The sequence below is a fragment of the Lampetra planeri genome, chromosome 29 (genome assembly GCF_965212315.1).
Source record: "Lampetra planeri chromosome 29, kcLamPlan1.2.h2, whole genome shotgun sequence".
NCBI lineage: Eukaryota > Metazoa > Chordata > Hyperoartia > Petromyzontiformes > Petromyzontidae > Lampetra > Lampetra planeri.
Window position 1 is genome coordinate 5,353,314 of NC_136135.1, and position 15,287 is coordinate 5,368,600.

The window sequence follows — 15,287 nt, forward strand, 5'->3', positions numbered from 1 at the left end:
AGGAGATGGAACAGCAAATCACTGCGACGTTTGATATATCAACTATCACAAGACCAAGTTAATTGCAAGTCCATTATAATTTAAGTATATGGACAGGAAAACATTTTAACGAACAAACCTGTGGCCCTTCATGCTGCGGAGAGATACACAAAACAAACTGTTATGTACTCGTACTCTTTGGGTCTTTCGGTAAAGTCACGTACTATCTACGTGACTTTACCGAAAGCTTTAAGTCAAGATTTAAACTGTTATGTGCGCGCACATTTTACAATAATGTCGCTATTTAAGCATTATTTGCATCTAAGACACGTACGTAAACTATGTAATGCATTATGTGTAACACGCACGCCCAAAGTTCACAATGGGCAAATAAAACCGACGTACGTTGCATTGATAATTAGTTAATATTTTATTCGTATTTAGCAGGCGGAATATGTATTTAATGTGGGTGGTTTCGTGCCAATTAAACAGTTTTCACATGCGCAGCAATTACATTTTATAGAATGCATTGAGCATTGCTCTCACTCAATTCAATATCCATTCTTGGGGGGGGGGGACTACACAAAAATGAAATCCGATGCAAAGGCTCATATACAGCAGGGAGACAGATACCTTAGTCAAAGGACACACACCAGAGAATTAATGTCCAGGGATATCCCTGCAGGGAGAAATCCTTTCAATATTATGGTATATTGACGTGCACATTATACCATAGAACACACGGACACATACACACTGCAATATTAAAATGGATCATACCTGTTTGAAAGGCAATGATGTAAAACCATTGCGGTTCAAGCATGAAAATGAACAGCAAATACTCTCATTTCTGACCGTACTTCCAGAAATATGAGGATGCGCCAATCTCCTCATGGCATTGATTGCTCATTGATAATCTTTTTTTAAACTAAGCACTGTACGTATAACCATTTTAAGATACACGTCATCACCACTGCTCGCACACATGTCACATGATAGAGTTTAGATGGAGCACGTGAAGGCATTTTGAAGTGTTTGAGGGTTTAGATAATGCAGTCCAGCGAAACCGATTTTATCTAACCTCCTACCACCCGCTGCACATTATCCCCCGCAACCTCAAAACGATTTGCAGACCTTCCTATGATTTCTGTTTGTGCAGATCTTCTCCATACTTCACAGATAATAGGAGTAACCTGCAAGTGGTGGTAAATGTATCACAATATCTACACTGATCATGCAGCTAACCCAGTGAGAATTGGCCCAGATGTGCTACAATATCTTACTTGTGATTTATCATTCAACCTATTATCTGCACTCAAGTGCTGATAAGTGTACGAACACAGTGACGACAAATGTATCCTACTATCTGCTTTTTGCGAATAAGAAGAATGCCCCGTACGTCACTTTAAATTAATTTATCTGTAAAAAGAAAATCTGCGCATTTAATCCAAAATTTACCCAGAAGTGGTCTTTCAGTAATACGCCAGTCATTCTATTATCCACATTTATTTATGCTACTTCATTTGGATTAAAGAAGCAAAATGTGACCAAAAACACAGATAATAGGGCCCCCACCCCTAGTTTCCCCCTATCATTGCAAAAAAAGAGGAATTTAACTGTAAACTAATTAAAAATGGCATTGGTTCCAATTGGGTAATTTTTTTTAATGTGGACTGGGATCTAAATGTGAGATTAAAGAGATCTGGATGGAGTGATTTTGAAAAACTGGCATAATTCAAAAAGCATCATTCAACAATATGCCTAAAGGAAAATATGTCAATTGGTGCATATTAACTACGATGACAAAAATCAGACGCATGGACAGTGCCACAGAAAGCAGAACAAAAACGGAAACATTCAACAAAGGGGGACGGAGAGAGACACACGCTAAAAGCCAGAACAGAACAAACGTAGTTCAGAAAAACAAATGCACGGGCAGGACGTCGCTAAGATGAACGATGATGTCCAATGGACAAGACGGGTGGTGATGAAATGGCAGCCAAAATAAGGAAAAACGTCCGACAGGAAGGAGCAGCACAGAGAGATGATGCGACTTGATGAGTGCAAAGGTGCAGTGACGAGACGAACAACGGCATCGGCGAGACCACGAGGGCTGGCGACAACATGCGGAAGGAAGCCTTCATCCAGCAGTGGATTGATCATGGCTGTTGGCAACAAATATCTAACGCAGAACATAGTCCACGAAAGTCGTGAAGAGGTTGTGGAAAGTATTGATGAATCGTGGTAAAAATAATAAAGAAACAAAAATCAGCATTACTACATTCAGAAACATCATGTTTTGGTAAGTATAACATAATGGTGCAACAAGTACGAAAATTAAGTTGTCTGAAAACTCACAAAGGTTTCTCTTTTGTGGCGCAAGACACTCGTGAACAACCTGTAAGCCCCGCTCTTTTTCTTTTTAGCACATGTGCTTGTTATTTGGCACAATTAGTGCAGGATGCAGGCTTGGCTTACACAAACAATCACAAACAATCTGGTCGTTGTCAAAGCCAGACGATACCAGAATGCTTGCGACATCCCATTCCCATGGACACAAGTGGACTCGTGAGTCCTGGAAACACCACTGCACCGACACTTGAAAGTGTAAGGCGTTCTTCTCTCTCTCTGAGAAAGTCAATAACGCGGTTCTTGTACTTAATTAAGGCATTTTCAATGATTTGTAATTAAGACTTTCTTAAAGACATTCTTACCTTAACTAGGTCACCCTTACAAAAGAGATGCAAAGCCTCAATGATTGCATGCCTCTCAGTTGGTTTAAGAAAGCAATGTGAACAAGTATTTCATATGCATAGACAAATTCAATAGAGTACAGATAAAATAGGCGCTTAAGCCACCTCCATCAATGACCATCCTCTTACCATCTATATCCTGGATATGTAACGAAGGAAAAAATACTTATAAACTAATCAAAGTTAATTCAGGCAGACAGGCCTTATCAATTTGACTGTGTTGCACTGTTTTTATTCCAATTGTGGATATGTGCACAGTCTATCCAGTAGCACGACTCTATGAACTATGACCAGGTATTTTCTTATTTCGTGTAGATGGCAGATTTATATTGGGGGGGTGGGGGGCAGCGTGGTCATCTTGACTCCACACGTGACCAATCTGAATATAACGTGTGACCAATGCAAAATGTAATCCATGTTGCCAGTGGGGCCAAATCATTTCATGAAGCCCTATCCATTAGAGGGGAGGCTAGTGGTGGGCGGGGGGGGTGTTGGGCAAGATGCATGGTCATCGTGCCAGAACTATTTGCTGGAGCAGGCCGTCATGTGCTTGAATCACGGTCAAACTGACCACGCACATAATACGAGCGTACCACCCCCAGGGCCTCCTTCTAAAACAGGATATGTGCTGATGCACCACAGCTAAATGCAGTGGCTTAGTACGAGAACACATTACACATTGAGTCATTAAATTAATAATCATCGCAGGAACACTTACGCAAAACCCCAAAGAACACCAACTGGTTCAAAAGTCGCTTAAAAGTGGGCACGCACCCTTGTTACACATTTGGTGAAATCTGTGAAATATGATTTTTAAAAGAAAATAAAAAAAGTGCTGAAAATAGAACTCCTGAATGAAAAAAGAATGTTATCTTCAAAACAAATTTGAAACGGGTCCAAAAAAAACCCTGGAATCAAAACTGAAAACCTAGTTAAAATACAGACAGATTAACCTCGTAGCCGCACGCATAAATTTCGCAATAACGCTCAGTATGCTTTGGGAAAAGTGTTAGAAGTGGTGGTTTCTATTCACCTAGGTCGCATTGGATAATTAAAGTTAATACATGCCATGCATGGTCACATTTTAATAACGTGGCACTAAAGCACATAAAACACTCATTTAAGTGCTGTACGAAAAAAAAGTATTTTTCAGGGTCAACGGTAGGTCACGCGTGTCAAAATATCAAGGCCCATGCTCAATGAAACTATAATCTTTGGAGGTTTTCTGCTGCCCACCAAATTCAGTAGTCTAAGCAGATTAGGTCCAAATATAAAAAAAAAACACATCTCGATGTAAGAGCAAGACAGTAGTTAGCGGGCTGAGGCGGGAACAGAGCTTAGCGTACCGGCAGCTTTGCTCACGTGTAAATGTCGTCGCATCACTAATATCAGCATGCTGCGGAGCTGGCTTTAGCATCCCTATGAAGGTCGAAATGCGTCACACTATGCTCGCTTCCAAGCCTAATTTTTTTTCTCTCTCTCACCCCTATCATTGCAAGCGTGTATAGTTCAAATGCCAGAAGAAAAATAATGATAATAATACTGCATGAAAGGGTGGGGGGGGGGGTCCGTCCATAGTGAAGGCAATGGTAAATATATTTAAGAGGCAACAAGTTGTTTTTTTTCATCTGGGATAATTTACAGCTACGAACTGGCTGATAAACATATACAGTGGCCTGTGCTTAACTCCCTGCAAACACTGCCAAACCCCCATTGCAACCCTTTGTTTGCCTTTTGTTCCGACTGCTTTGCCCGGGCAGAGGGAAAGATGCATGTTGCTTTGTCAGCTCAACGCATTCACGTTTATAAATCCAGATATTTGGTTTTAAAAGATACGTGAACATCGATGCATTAAAAAAAAAGATAACGTAAACCAAATCGTGTTTCTGCGAGTGTAATGGCTTTGGTTAATTCTATTGAAATGCCTCGACATCGCTATCACGAAACAAAATAAATAAAAGCCAACCCGTTCTCATTGCTCCGATGTGCCAGACATATTGTACTGGAAACGTTTCCAATATTGAATTGCTTTGTCGTAGTAAAGTGCGCCCCACACTGCGCCAAATATCTTAAAGCATAAAGCAGATCAATAAAACGCAAAAGTGCATTGGGCTTGAACACATATTTCCTGCTTGGGGGGGGGGGGAAGTGTCAAAACCCAACACCATCCAAATTTAAAGAGTAAGATAAACATAAATGTGTTTTTTCTGCCTTACATACCTGAATCGCGAACTAAACAGAACACAGGTTACACCGCTGCACAAAGGCAAACTGTGAAATACACGTACACTGGATTTCCCGAATGGTGGGAGCGCATGCCATCGCAAGGTAAACTCTCATAAGATGGAACGGGTTAACGCATGCATGGCAGTACTTCTTCAATTGCTTTGTTTCTGCACATTACAGTCGTGGGCCCTTTTAAGTCCCGGGGCAGCTGTTCCTCACAGGCTCATTTAATGAGGTGGTGGCTCTCGGCTTGCTAGTCATCTGTCAGCCTTCCAGAGATGCTATCAGTGACAAGATGCTTCCCCTTATAATGGGAAGCTATCCATCCCGCACCGATGCTGCCTACTGCCTTTCATGTTGACACTTGGAGGTGCTAGAGGACAAAGCAGGGTTAGGATGGGAAAGTCGGAGGCGGCAGTGTTTCCCTACTGTAAAGTCATTATCCGTTCGATGGGAGGGGAAGATGTGTGTGCAGTACATGCTAAATTTAGCCGTAAAGCAGCTGAGGCTGACACTAAGCATTCTACACTGGGAAACTAGTTTCAACAAAGAAAAAAGGATGATTCATTTTCACGAATTCTGTGAATGTCCCGTATAAAAAAAATACTTTTTTAAAATGTATGGTACACATTTGAATAAGCTTCGACAACAACGATACGCATTGCACAAATCTTAGATAACACACTTCCGTTCTCTGTAAAGCAGTAATGCAGACAGGATACCAAAACATTTTACAGTGGCATTTTCTTTACAAACTGGCAACGTTGAGAAAAACAACAACTTAAATCCCTAACCCGTTGCCACAACCTGTATTCTGTAAATCTCCCCGTGAATTCTCACTGGAGGCTGTAACACGAGACAAGGCAGCTTTAATCTGCAGTCAGCCACCGGAAAGCATGGTCAGCATGGAATGTCAGAGTTTTTTACCCAGGCCAAATGCACATTTGGGTGGGGGGCAGTGCGTAGAACAGTGGACAATTGAAACGGACAAAAAAGTTCGGGCGATATTTTCAACACTTTCCCCCATTCTATTGCAATGAGGTCAAATCGAATATTCTGCCCGGTTCGTAAAGTATCACAAACGAAGATACATTCTGTCCTCCGAAACACACACACGTGTTCACAGTCTGGAACTATGGCCTTTTTGTAGCCAATGTTTACATTGCATAAGTTAATAAGTATAACGTATCTCTTTTGCTGAATACATTTCATGCCCCACCCCACTCCCTTCTCTTCCCTCTTTACTATGAGGGATGAACCCTTGATGAATGCCAAAGACTGAGCCACAAAGCAACAAGACACAACGGGAATCCTTACAATTGTGAATTAAAAAGTGAGGCATGAGAACGCCGCTCACCCAGGCTGGTAGCACTGTACATACAAAGAGCTCGGGGAGGACGAAGGGAGGGGTGTTCCAGTTTTCAGTGGGGTAGGTCAAGCGAGGCCTGACCCCTGGCTGCTGAAAGGGACCCTGAATGGGCTGAATTTCTGGGCAGTCAGCAGGGAATGGGCTGGGAACTGGGATTACTGAGCAGCCTGGAAATGGAAACCGCTGCCCCTGCGTCTCCGGCCAGAGCCATTGGGGGGAGGGCGACGATGGTGGTGGTGGTGGTGGAGGGGGAAGGGTTAATACTTTCAAGCTCCGGTCTCTTTTTTTGTTGTAAGCTGGCTTTATTATGTTAGTGGCTTTACAGTTGTTTGGAAAACAACATTCCAAATGCGCCGCATTACGATCTCTGCCGAGACAGGCGTTCTGCGTAATATTTACCGCCAGTTCGGTCACACCGATTGGGTGCACCTTGTTCTCCCGTTTCTGCGTATTTTTTCCCTTTGTATTTTCGCGAAAGTCTCTCGTGCCAAAAGAGAGTCAATTTATTTAAATAATTGGCCTTTACCTGGAAACTGAACTAAGTCGAATGCACACGATAAAACATTATGTAATGCTGCGGCACGTGTGAGTTACGGGGTATTGCACTTCAAGCTTTATTCTCTAAGTGACACATGCAATATATAACATGTCGTAATGATTAAATCTATATTGTCAATTTCCTTTGAAAAAATGTTTGATTATCCTATTCGTTTCTCATTGCACGTTATTGTAACCGATAAAAACTCGAGCAATATTTTTGCAAATTAAAACACATGTCGTGTGTGCATAGGTCACGATGCAAACTTTCCCAAAAACTTCCAGACTCGCCATAATCACACTTAATGGCTGGTAGGCAACGAAAAACAAACTTTGCATGCGCCCGTGAACGAATTAAACGGCTTCAAAGAAGATTGAGAACAGCTGTTTTGGCCATTTGACCCAATAAACTCATCTACTGTTACTGCGCAACTATGCGGTACATCCGAACCCTCGGCCAAAAGGAGCCAATTTAGACGTCTGCACAATATGCTCGAGTGGGCATTCCTCGAAAACACTGGCCAATTGTTCACCGTACCACAGATAAAGTAAATGCTCAAAGAAAACACAACTAACCTAATAGCCTTAAAGGTGCATAGAATAACAACACAGCCACCCACATGTAATAAAATGTACCTGCTCCTGAACTAACGTTTGGGGAATACTATATTTATTTAATCTATAACATATACTTCTGTATGGTTGTTCTTTTTTCTCTCTCTCTCTAATTGTATAAGGCAATGCCATTTTATAATGATTGTTGATAAAACTGTATACGGCAATGCCCTTTAATGATTGTTGACAAAGTATATTTTAAATAAAATTTGCCATCACATACATGCGTACTTGTACACTTCAGTATGTACATAATGGCCCATTAAATCAACATAGAATGGATGGAATATTTCACGCAGATTAGTATCACTTCACGTTGGTTAGGAGTTTCCTTCAAGTGAGTCAGAGATCAAAAGTGGGAAAACCATAACAGTTGCTTACGAGTTCTATCATAGGCAGAAAAAGCACGCTACTGAGTATTCTTACGTAAACCCACAAATAACAGTGGCAGTAGCGGTGGGGGGCGGGGGGTGAAGGGGGGTGGTAAGAACCACAAAATAACACAAAAGATCAATTTCAAACTACCCCTGATGAGGGCTGGCATGTGCTGCCCAGTTTAGCGGCAAAGTCTATGCGAAGTGCCGGAAGGGCAAGGCCAACATCTGGAGCAGCCTGCAGACACAATCATCGGGCTGGCCTGGCAGGGACATTGAACACAGTCCACTTGATGATGCCACAGAAGTAGCACGGAGTCGAACAACAAGTTTCTCAAGCACAGCAGGCACACGACCTGTGTACGCTGCTGAGCTAGTGACTCACAACATTAAAATAAAGTAAAAACCATTTTAAAAAACCCAAAGTGGTATTATTTCGGGGTATTTGAAAAAAAATGTTTTTTGTACTTAAATACATCTGTTATTTAAGCACTCTGGAAAGAACAATTTGCTGAAGTACATCCTGTCTGATTCATAACTTTGCTATGTCAAATAAACCTTTTTTTTCGATAAACCATCTGTTGGAAGTTTATATAAATAACTACACGCATGCCTTAAACTCCTTTCAATGTCCAATGAAGCACCCGACTTTCAAACCACAGCTCTTAAAATGCCTATACGGTAGCATTTGTAATGTAAGATTTATTTTACGCAAAACCATGCTTGTGCTTTGTTAACAAATTAAAATATGCCCAGAGGAGGAGTATTCCTGGCCAAATTACCCATAATAGGGACATGCTAATTCTCAGTTTTCCTTATACTCTAATGCATCCTATAACCTGATACCCGGAGGCCTAAGGCAACGCCACTTCACTTACCCAATGGCCAGAGTGGCTAATGCCACTCCAATAACTACTGCACACCACATCAGCTAATATACAAATGGATTATGAGCTGTGAATGACAAAGCTACAAAGGATTAGTCAATTCTCATTTGGCATATCTGTGCGGGTTATGTCACAAACGCTTCTACAGTTAAGTCATCATTGTATGAGCTACGCGAAATGCTTTATTATTTCATATTTATATTGTACAGATATCAGATTACATCTCATTGAGTCTAAAAATATTTGTTTCAATGGAGACCTAGACTACGAAGCAACCAAATTAAACTGCACAACACAACACTGATGTTGAATACCACAACTGATACATATGTAATGCATTCAGCCAAACCACACCTTACTCGTACATTTGTGTAAGAAACAAAAGCGTGCAGCGAGAGTTGTTGTCGAAACACGTGAAACGTGTTTTTTTTTCCAAAGGCACCGATGTCCTCTGACATTGCATCGCACATCTGAAATCCCCCGCTCTTTACACCCAAACCAGATGTGGGCACGAAGCAGCAGCCACAAGTCGCGTGTCGCAGCTCGGTTTTAATGTCGTAAATTAGTCATGATAAAAGGATGGCTAGTTCATGTGTGACGTGATGGAAAGTAAAGCATCTTCATGCATCATTTATTGTATTCGGAGTGGAAACAGATCTGCTTATTTACCACCGCATTTTCAGCAGCCCCTGGCCGTGCCGGCCAAGACGCACACACAGTGTTTGCCTCTGATCTACGCTGCACGCCACAGGAACACAATGTTCTCTTGGCGGAGAGCCCGGGTACACGGGGTGGTTTTGTGGGGGGGTAAACAGGGGGGGGGGGCGGTGCGGTAGAGGGAGCCCAGAGCAGAGGCTCTATGTCGAAGGTCAATAATACGATGGTGGTGACGGATCGCAACACGGGCCAGAAAAACACGAACCGTGTTGACACTACGGGATATACAGTAGATCAAGAGCGCAGCCGGATAGCCATACTATAATTCTGACGGCTCCTTTGTGCACCGCAATGTCATCGCAACTCCACACGGCTGAATAACGTGGCGCTCTCATCCCCCCCTCCTCCTCCTCTACCCTGTAGTATGTGACGGCTTGTGACTATTTAGGAGATTTGGCAAAATGCCAACCCCTGTGCTGCCTGGCGTAATACCAAGCCACAAAATGCGATGCAATATACATTATGTAGCAGCCGTGCCACCTTCTTTTGGCACTCACGCGTGCACTGAACTGCACTTGACTTTAAGGAATGTATTGTACAGTAACTCGATTCAATTAAAAAAGGAAACTTTGTCAATGGGAGTTGCCAACGTGAGCTCGGCAAGAACTTTTGAAGGGCCTCAGAAATCACGCTCGGCTCTTGTGCTTGAATAAACATGTGTTTCGCCCGACAAGTTGCGGAGCTTTGATCGACAACATTTGTTCGTGAAAGCGACAGATACTGTGAGTGTTTATTAAAGGGTTTGTTGTTGTTGTTTTACCTCTGTGTGCCTCCCTGTGATGCTCCAGACTGGATTCTTTGGTGAATGCGGCGCCACACTGTTCGCAGGAGTAACTTTGCCCGTTTGCTAAAAACAAAACAAGAAAACAGTAAACATGCGGACGATTTAAATAAAAAGACAGCAACTGAAACACACCACCCACCATCATAAACGTTTACGTGCACCTCACTGAATTTCGAACACCCAAAATAAAAATAAAAAAATATTTAATTATTTGTCCATTGTGGTTGTTACATTTGCACAAAGTAAGTGTTCTTACCACTGAGTACAGTGTCAGTTTTGTTGCCAGCTAGAAGGGTAAAAAAACTATTATCATATTTTGCTACTGGCAAATGAGGTTACAATGGTGGTACAGTTGTGTTGTTGTTAATACCTGCAGGGCTATAAGACTATGTATTGCAATGGAGAAAAAAACAAAACTCTCTGTGGTAGGGCAGGGTGGGAAAATGACCAGGCGTCAGTTAAAGGGAAATCATAAGTGGTACTGTGTTAAGCGAATTCATAAGCAGTAATGTTTTCAGGGAATGCATAAGGAGTATTGTATTGTTTTTTTAATTTAAAGCTTTCGTGACTGCAGGGATTCATATTCTTGGTTCTTTCGGTCAAGGCACGTAGCGCTAGCACAGAATAAGGAGTGTTGTGTTATAACCGTTTCCGTGACCTGTTCTCGAACACACGAGGCTTATTACACTGCTAAATGTGAGAGATCTGAATGGATTCTTCATCTCATGAGATAGCGAGAGCACAGCGAGGATAAAAATTCGGTGACAAAAACTCCAAACCATTTCTGATGTTCATATTATTTCGTGGAGCCGATATCCAATGGGTTTTAAGTTTGGCATGGGTCAGTCACTGTACACTTTGGAGGCCAGACCCCAAACCACCGTGGTTCCTAATTTTTTTGTGTGCAGCAGCTGGATATGTTGCACTGCAAAACGTTTTTTTGTTATAAATTCAGTTCCTCATTTGTTTCGCTAGCGCTAATGGCTTTGGCATCCCGTGACAAAAAGTGTACAGTATTGGACCTGCGCCCACGCAAGTGCACGAACACGTGCGTGCGTGCGTACATTCAGGAAAACATAGATGATCAGGTCCTGCTGATGTTGTATAATGAGGGGAAAAAAGAATGCGTTTTTTTAAACAAATCTGATAAAAAAAAATTCAATTATGAATTATAAATAGAAAACGGAAGTCGTACTAGAGTACTCGTAATGCACGTGCAGTTAACATTTTTTTTTATCAGACTTGAGCTCGAAACCAAAAAAATGGTAAGAGGAATAAATATGCTAAATGAATTTAATTAACCTTTTTTTAAGTGTCACACCATGGGTAAACAATGAACACTGGGGGCCCTAATGCTGGAACGTGTTCACTGCAAAAGGTCACAGCACCTGAGCCAAACCTGACATGGCCTTTGTCCCAGCACATGCAAAATGTTCCGTGGCATTTTTTCCCCCTTCTTACACGCGCGTTGCACATTTGCACATGCGCATTTATTATATACACGGGGGGGGGGGGGGTTACTTTAATTCTAATTAAAATAGGTACGCGAAATAATACGCAGCCGTCCTGTAAGAAACACCGCGATCAACACGTGCCGTGCGCTGGCACGTAGGTTCAGCGAGGTTTAGATCAGGGAGTGTCGCCGATGATGGGTGGGTGATTGGTGGGCAGGGGGGGGGGTGTGGACGTTCAGGAATAGAAAGCGCCATCATCCGGTGTTTTCCAGAGCTGGAAAAAGGACAGCCGGGTTTCTCTCTCCGCTCTCTTAAACCAGGAGTGGTGCCATTCTGTAAACACCCAACCCTACACGTCCTACCCTAGGGGTTAGCATCTCCCCGCCCGCCAGGCATGAAGCAAGTCTGATCATTTACAAATCACCCGGTAACTCATACTCACGACTGAAAGCAGAGGAGGTGGTGTCAGGGGGGTATGTAAAAAAAACACAGTCCCAAGGACCTACGTTGAAAAGTAAATCTCAGTCCAACCGCATAAGGAATTCAAACATTTAAATTCAATTTTCACTTGGCCACACTGAGGCAATAAATAACATAGGACATGAATGTTTACGTAATATATACCACATATTACAACGTGGTTAAACAATGTTCCCTTAAATATACCTATTACGTGAAGCATGTACATTAAAACACTCGTAATGGTTTACACCCTGTTATCAATCTACTGCTGAATGAAGACCCCCCCCCCCCCCCCATGGCCTTATTCGTCACAGGAGGTTGTGAATTGGGAGGAGGTTGACACAAGACTGATTGAGATATCACCTTGCTGAGGTCAGCCAGGGCAGGGAATCGAACTCGAGTTGCTGGAATAACAGCGCAATTTAGCAGAATCTCAGAGCTCGACCCCAAAGCACCAATGTAAAAATGGGCATAGACCCTGAAAACAAACCTCTAACGGAATGTGCACAGTATATAAATAAACCTATTTGACTTGTGAACACCAAACACACTTTTTTTGACCAACTAATTTAAAAAAAAGCACACACAAACGCACCTGATCCTTTCGGCATCGTACGCATGCGCCGGTCCAGAATTAAAAGCCATTTGCGGCACTCACTCGTGGCAACATGACGTACAGCATACCATACCGTAGCGCACGGCATTACACTTCTTTCAGTGAATTGTAAACATGACCTGACAAAACTGTCAAAGAAGAATGTAACCGGGATGTAGCGAGGGCTTATAGCCAACTGTGAGCAATAAATAGTCCCCGAACACGTGGTAATGATCATTGGCTTGGGGTCTGGCCAAGCCTTTAGCCCAAAACACCACTCGTGTTACGTTAAATGGGGCCTCTTCCCATTCAGCCACCTGCGTACTTTAAGTTCTGGGTTACGGAAAGTTCTACGAGGTCCTGCCAATATTTGACTTCAAATTTGTTACCGATTCCCAATCCAATTTTGCCGTGCACTAAGTGGACCCCCCCCCCACCCCCGTTTAAAAGCGTCCTTGCAGGAATGGCCGCATCTTTTGGCTGTTGAAAGTGGAGCTGTGCGCGCGTGTATTTGAAGGTCTACGTGTAAAGGGAATAAATGGTTTTAAACGGCAGGCTGCAACACAAGCTGCTATACGGTACATGTAAAATGATAGCATGCTACGGCCACTTTCCTGTGTTGATGTGTTTTTCTCCATCAGGAGTAGGCAAACCAGAGATCACATTTCCCCTGGTTGGAATTCCAAGCTACAAACACATCTCGAAACAAGTAATACTCTTCTTTGAACCTCAATTCTATATACCACATGTAGCAAGCTGAACAGAACGCCAACTCATTTTCAAACAGCAGCTTAAAATTACCTACTAAATCAAAGTGGGCACTAGAGAAATAATACATCAAAATGCAAATATGATTTTTTTCTATCTGCCGCAGGATAAAAAATCTAAACAATGTTAAATATCACTGTGAAATCTGTTAGCGGGGCTAATTAAGGTCTATTTTTATCTTATGGATTCAAGCAAGCTCTTGCAACATGAAGGGGGCGTTTTTGATTTCGGGGAGTGGGAAAATGTTTTAATACCGTGCCACCACACCACCCCATGTGCTGTGAACGCCACATGCCCTGCTGTGAACGCATGGTGCCTCTGCTGGTGCCTCTTTTGGTGGCTCTATTCAAGGGGCCAAGTCAGCCCATGCTCCCCAGCATACATGTCCAGCACTAGTGTAGCGGTTAGCGCGCGATCAACCTCACGACCCGAGTTCGATTCGCGGCCAACACCAGTGACGATTATCTGAACCGGTTCTGGGCCTCTCCTAGGTCGACTCAGCCTCAAATTAGTACCTGATGCGGTGCGTAAAAACAACATCACTGGGGAGATATAGTGGCAGGGCGTGGTGCTGGCCACCCACCTACCTCGTGTGCCGTGCCGGCCTTCATAGGTGCTACTCGCTAACAGCACTTGCCCCAACGGTCTCTGTTAAGGCGAAACGGGGGATCTTTATTTTTGCAGTAACACGTGCCTGACCAGAAGAAGCCCTCGACGATTTTTCTTACACGTGCTCCTCGACTCTTCATAATTGCGGCCTAGCTACGACAAAAGAAAATCCCTGTAACGCCCCCGAGGGATTTCTTGTATGTACGTCCTGTGCAGTCAGACTAACCCTGGCTCTTCCGGAGCCAGAGGGAAGCGGGATTATCGGCATGCAGATCTAACAACATCCTGAGCAGGTCAAAAAGCCCACGGGAAACTCTGAGAGGCAGCTGGCCTGTGATACAGTGTCAGTCCACTTTAGGTCACCCATGGCAGGTGCTCTAGGCCTTTAAGTTTCTTATTTGCGTGCGCACATACTTTTGTTTGGGTTTTTATGAAGTACGGAACTACATTTTGCAACTTTATTTCTGTTTTTCTCTGCCGTGAAATGGTGGGAGACCGGTTAAACGTTGTCAATAAAATTTGATGAAACTAATAACATTTAAGTACAAGATTTGTACGTAAGCATATGTTTATTTTATGTACCCCGTACTGTTACACTTTTTCATACTCATGTGTTATTAAAACCTGTAAAAAGTACAAGGGTACTGTCAAAAAATCTAAATTCGAACCTAAAAAAAGCTACTGATCTACAACAATTGAGATTTTGATAGAACGCCACAATTTATACCCCACTTAGGGAACACATGATCACCAATGGGGAAGGGGGGGAAAGTTACGATGTAAGGCATTTATTATGCAGTGCACCATGGTGGAATGTGGGTTGTGAAAGTCTAGATGTTGATTGATTGCTTCACCATTCCGGTGGATGATGATCTCACTTCTTCCTTTGGCCCATCGTTTATGCAGTCTTATAACAGATGTAAACAACAGCTGTCGACTACAACAAGTACTGTGGCACTGCCAGAAAGATATTAACGACCACCCTCCCGTGCACACACACACTTTTCGCCAATGAATATCTTTGGTTTTTTTCGGTAAAGTCACGTAGGTAAAAAATAAAATAGAATAAAAGTGAAAACAACTCATTTAAATCACGACGTTTCGGGCGCAATACAAGCGTCCGTCTTCAGGTGCGGACAACGAAGACGGACGCTTGTG

General features: G+C 42.8%; 1 protein-coding gene across 4 annotated transcripts in view; it reads right to left on the reverse strand.

Annotated features, from left to right (window-relative positions):
• ZBTB16 (zinc finger and BTB domain containing 16) overlaps positions 1–15,287 on the reverse strand; it is a 59,131-nt gene that overhangs the window by 17,377 nt on the left and 26,467 nt on the right. For all 4 annotated transcript variants that reach the window (XM_078608150.1, XM_078608149.1, XM_078608151.1 and 1 more), the window contains exon 8: positions 10,218–10,304. In XM_078608150.1, the coding sequence (XP_078464276.1) occupies positions 10,218–10,304 (87 nt within the window). The remainder of the gene's footprint in view (positions 1–10,217; positions 10,305–15,287) is intronic.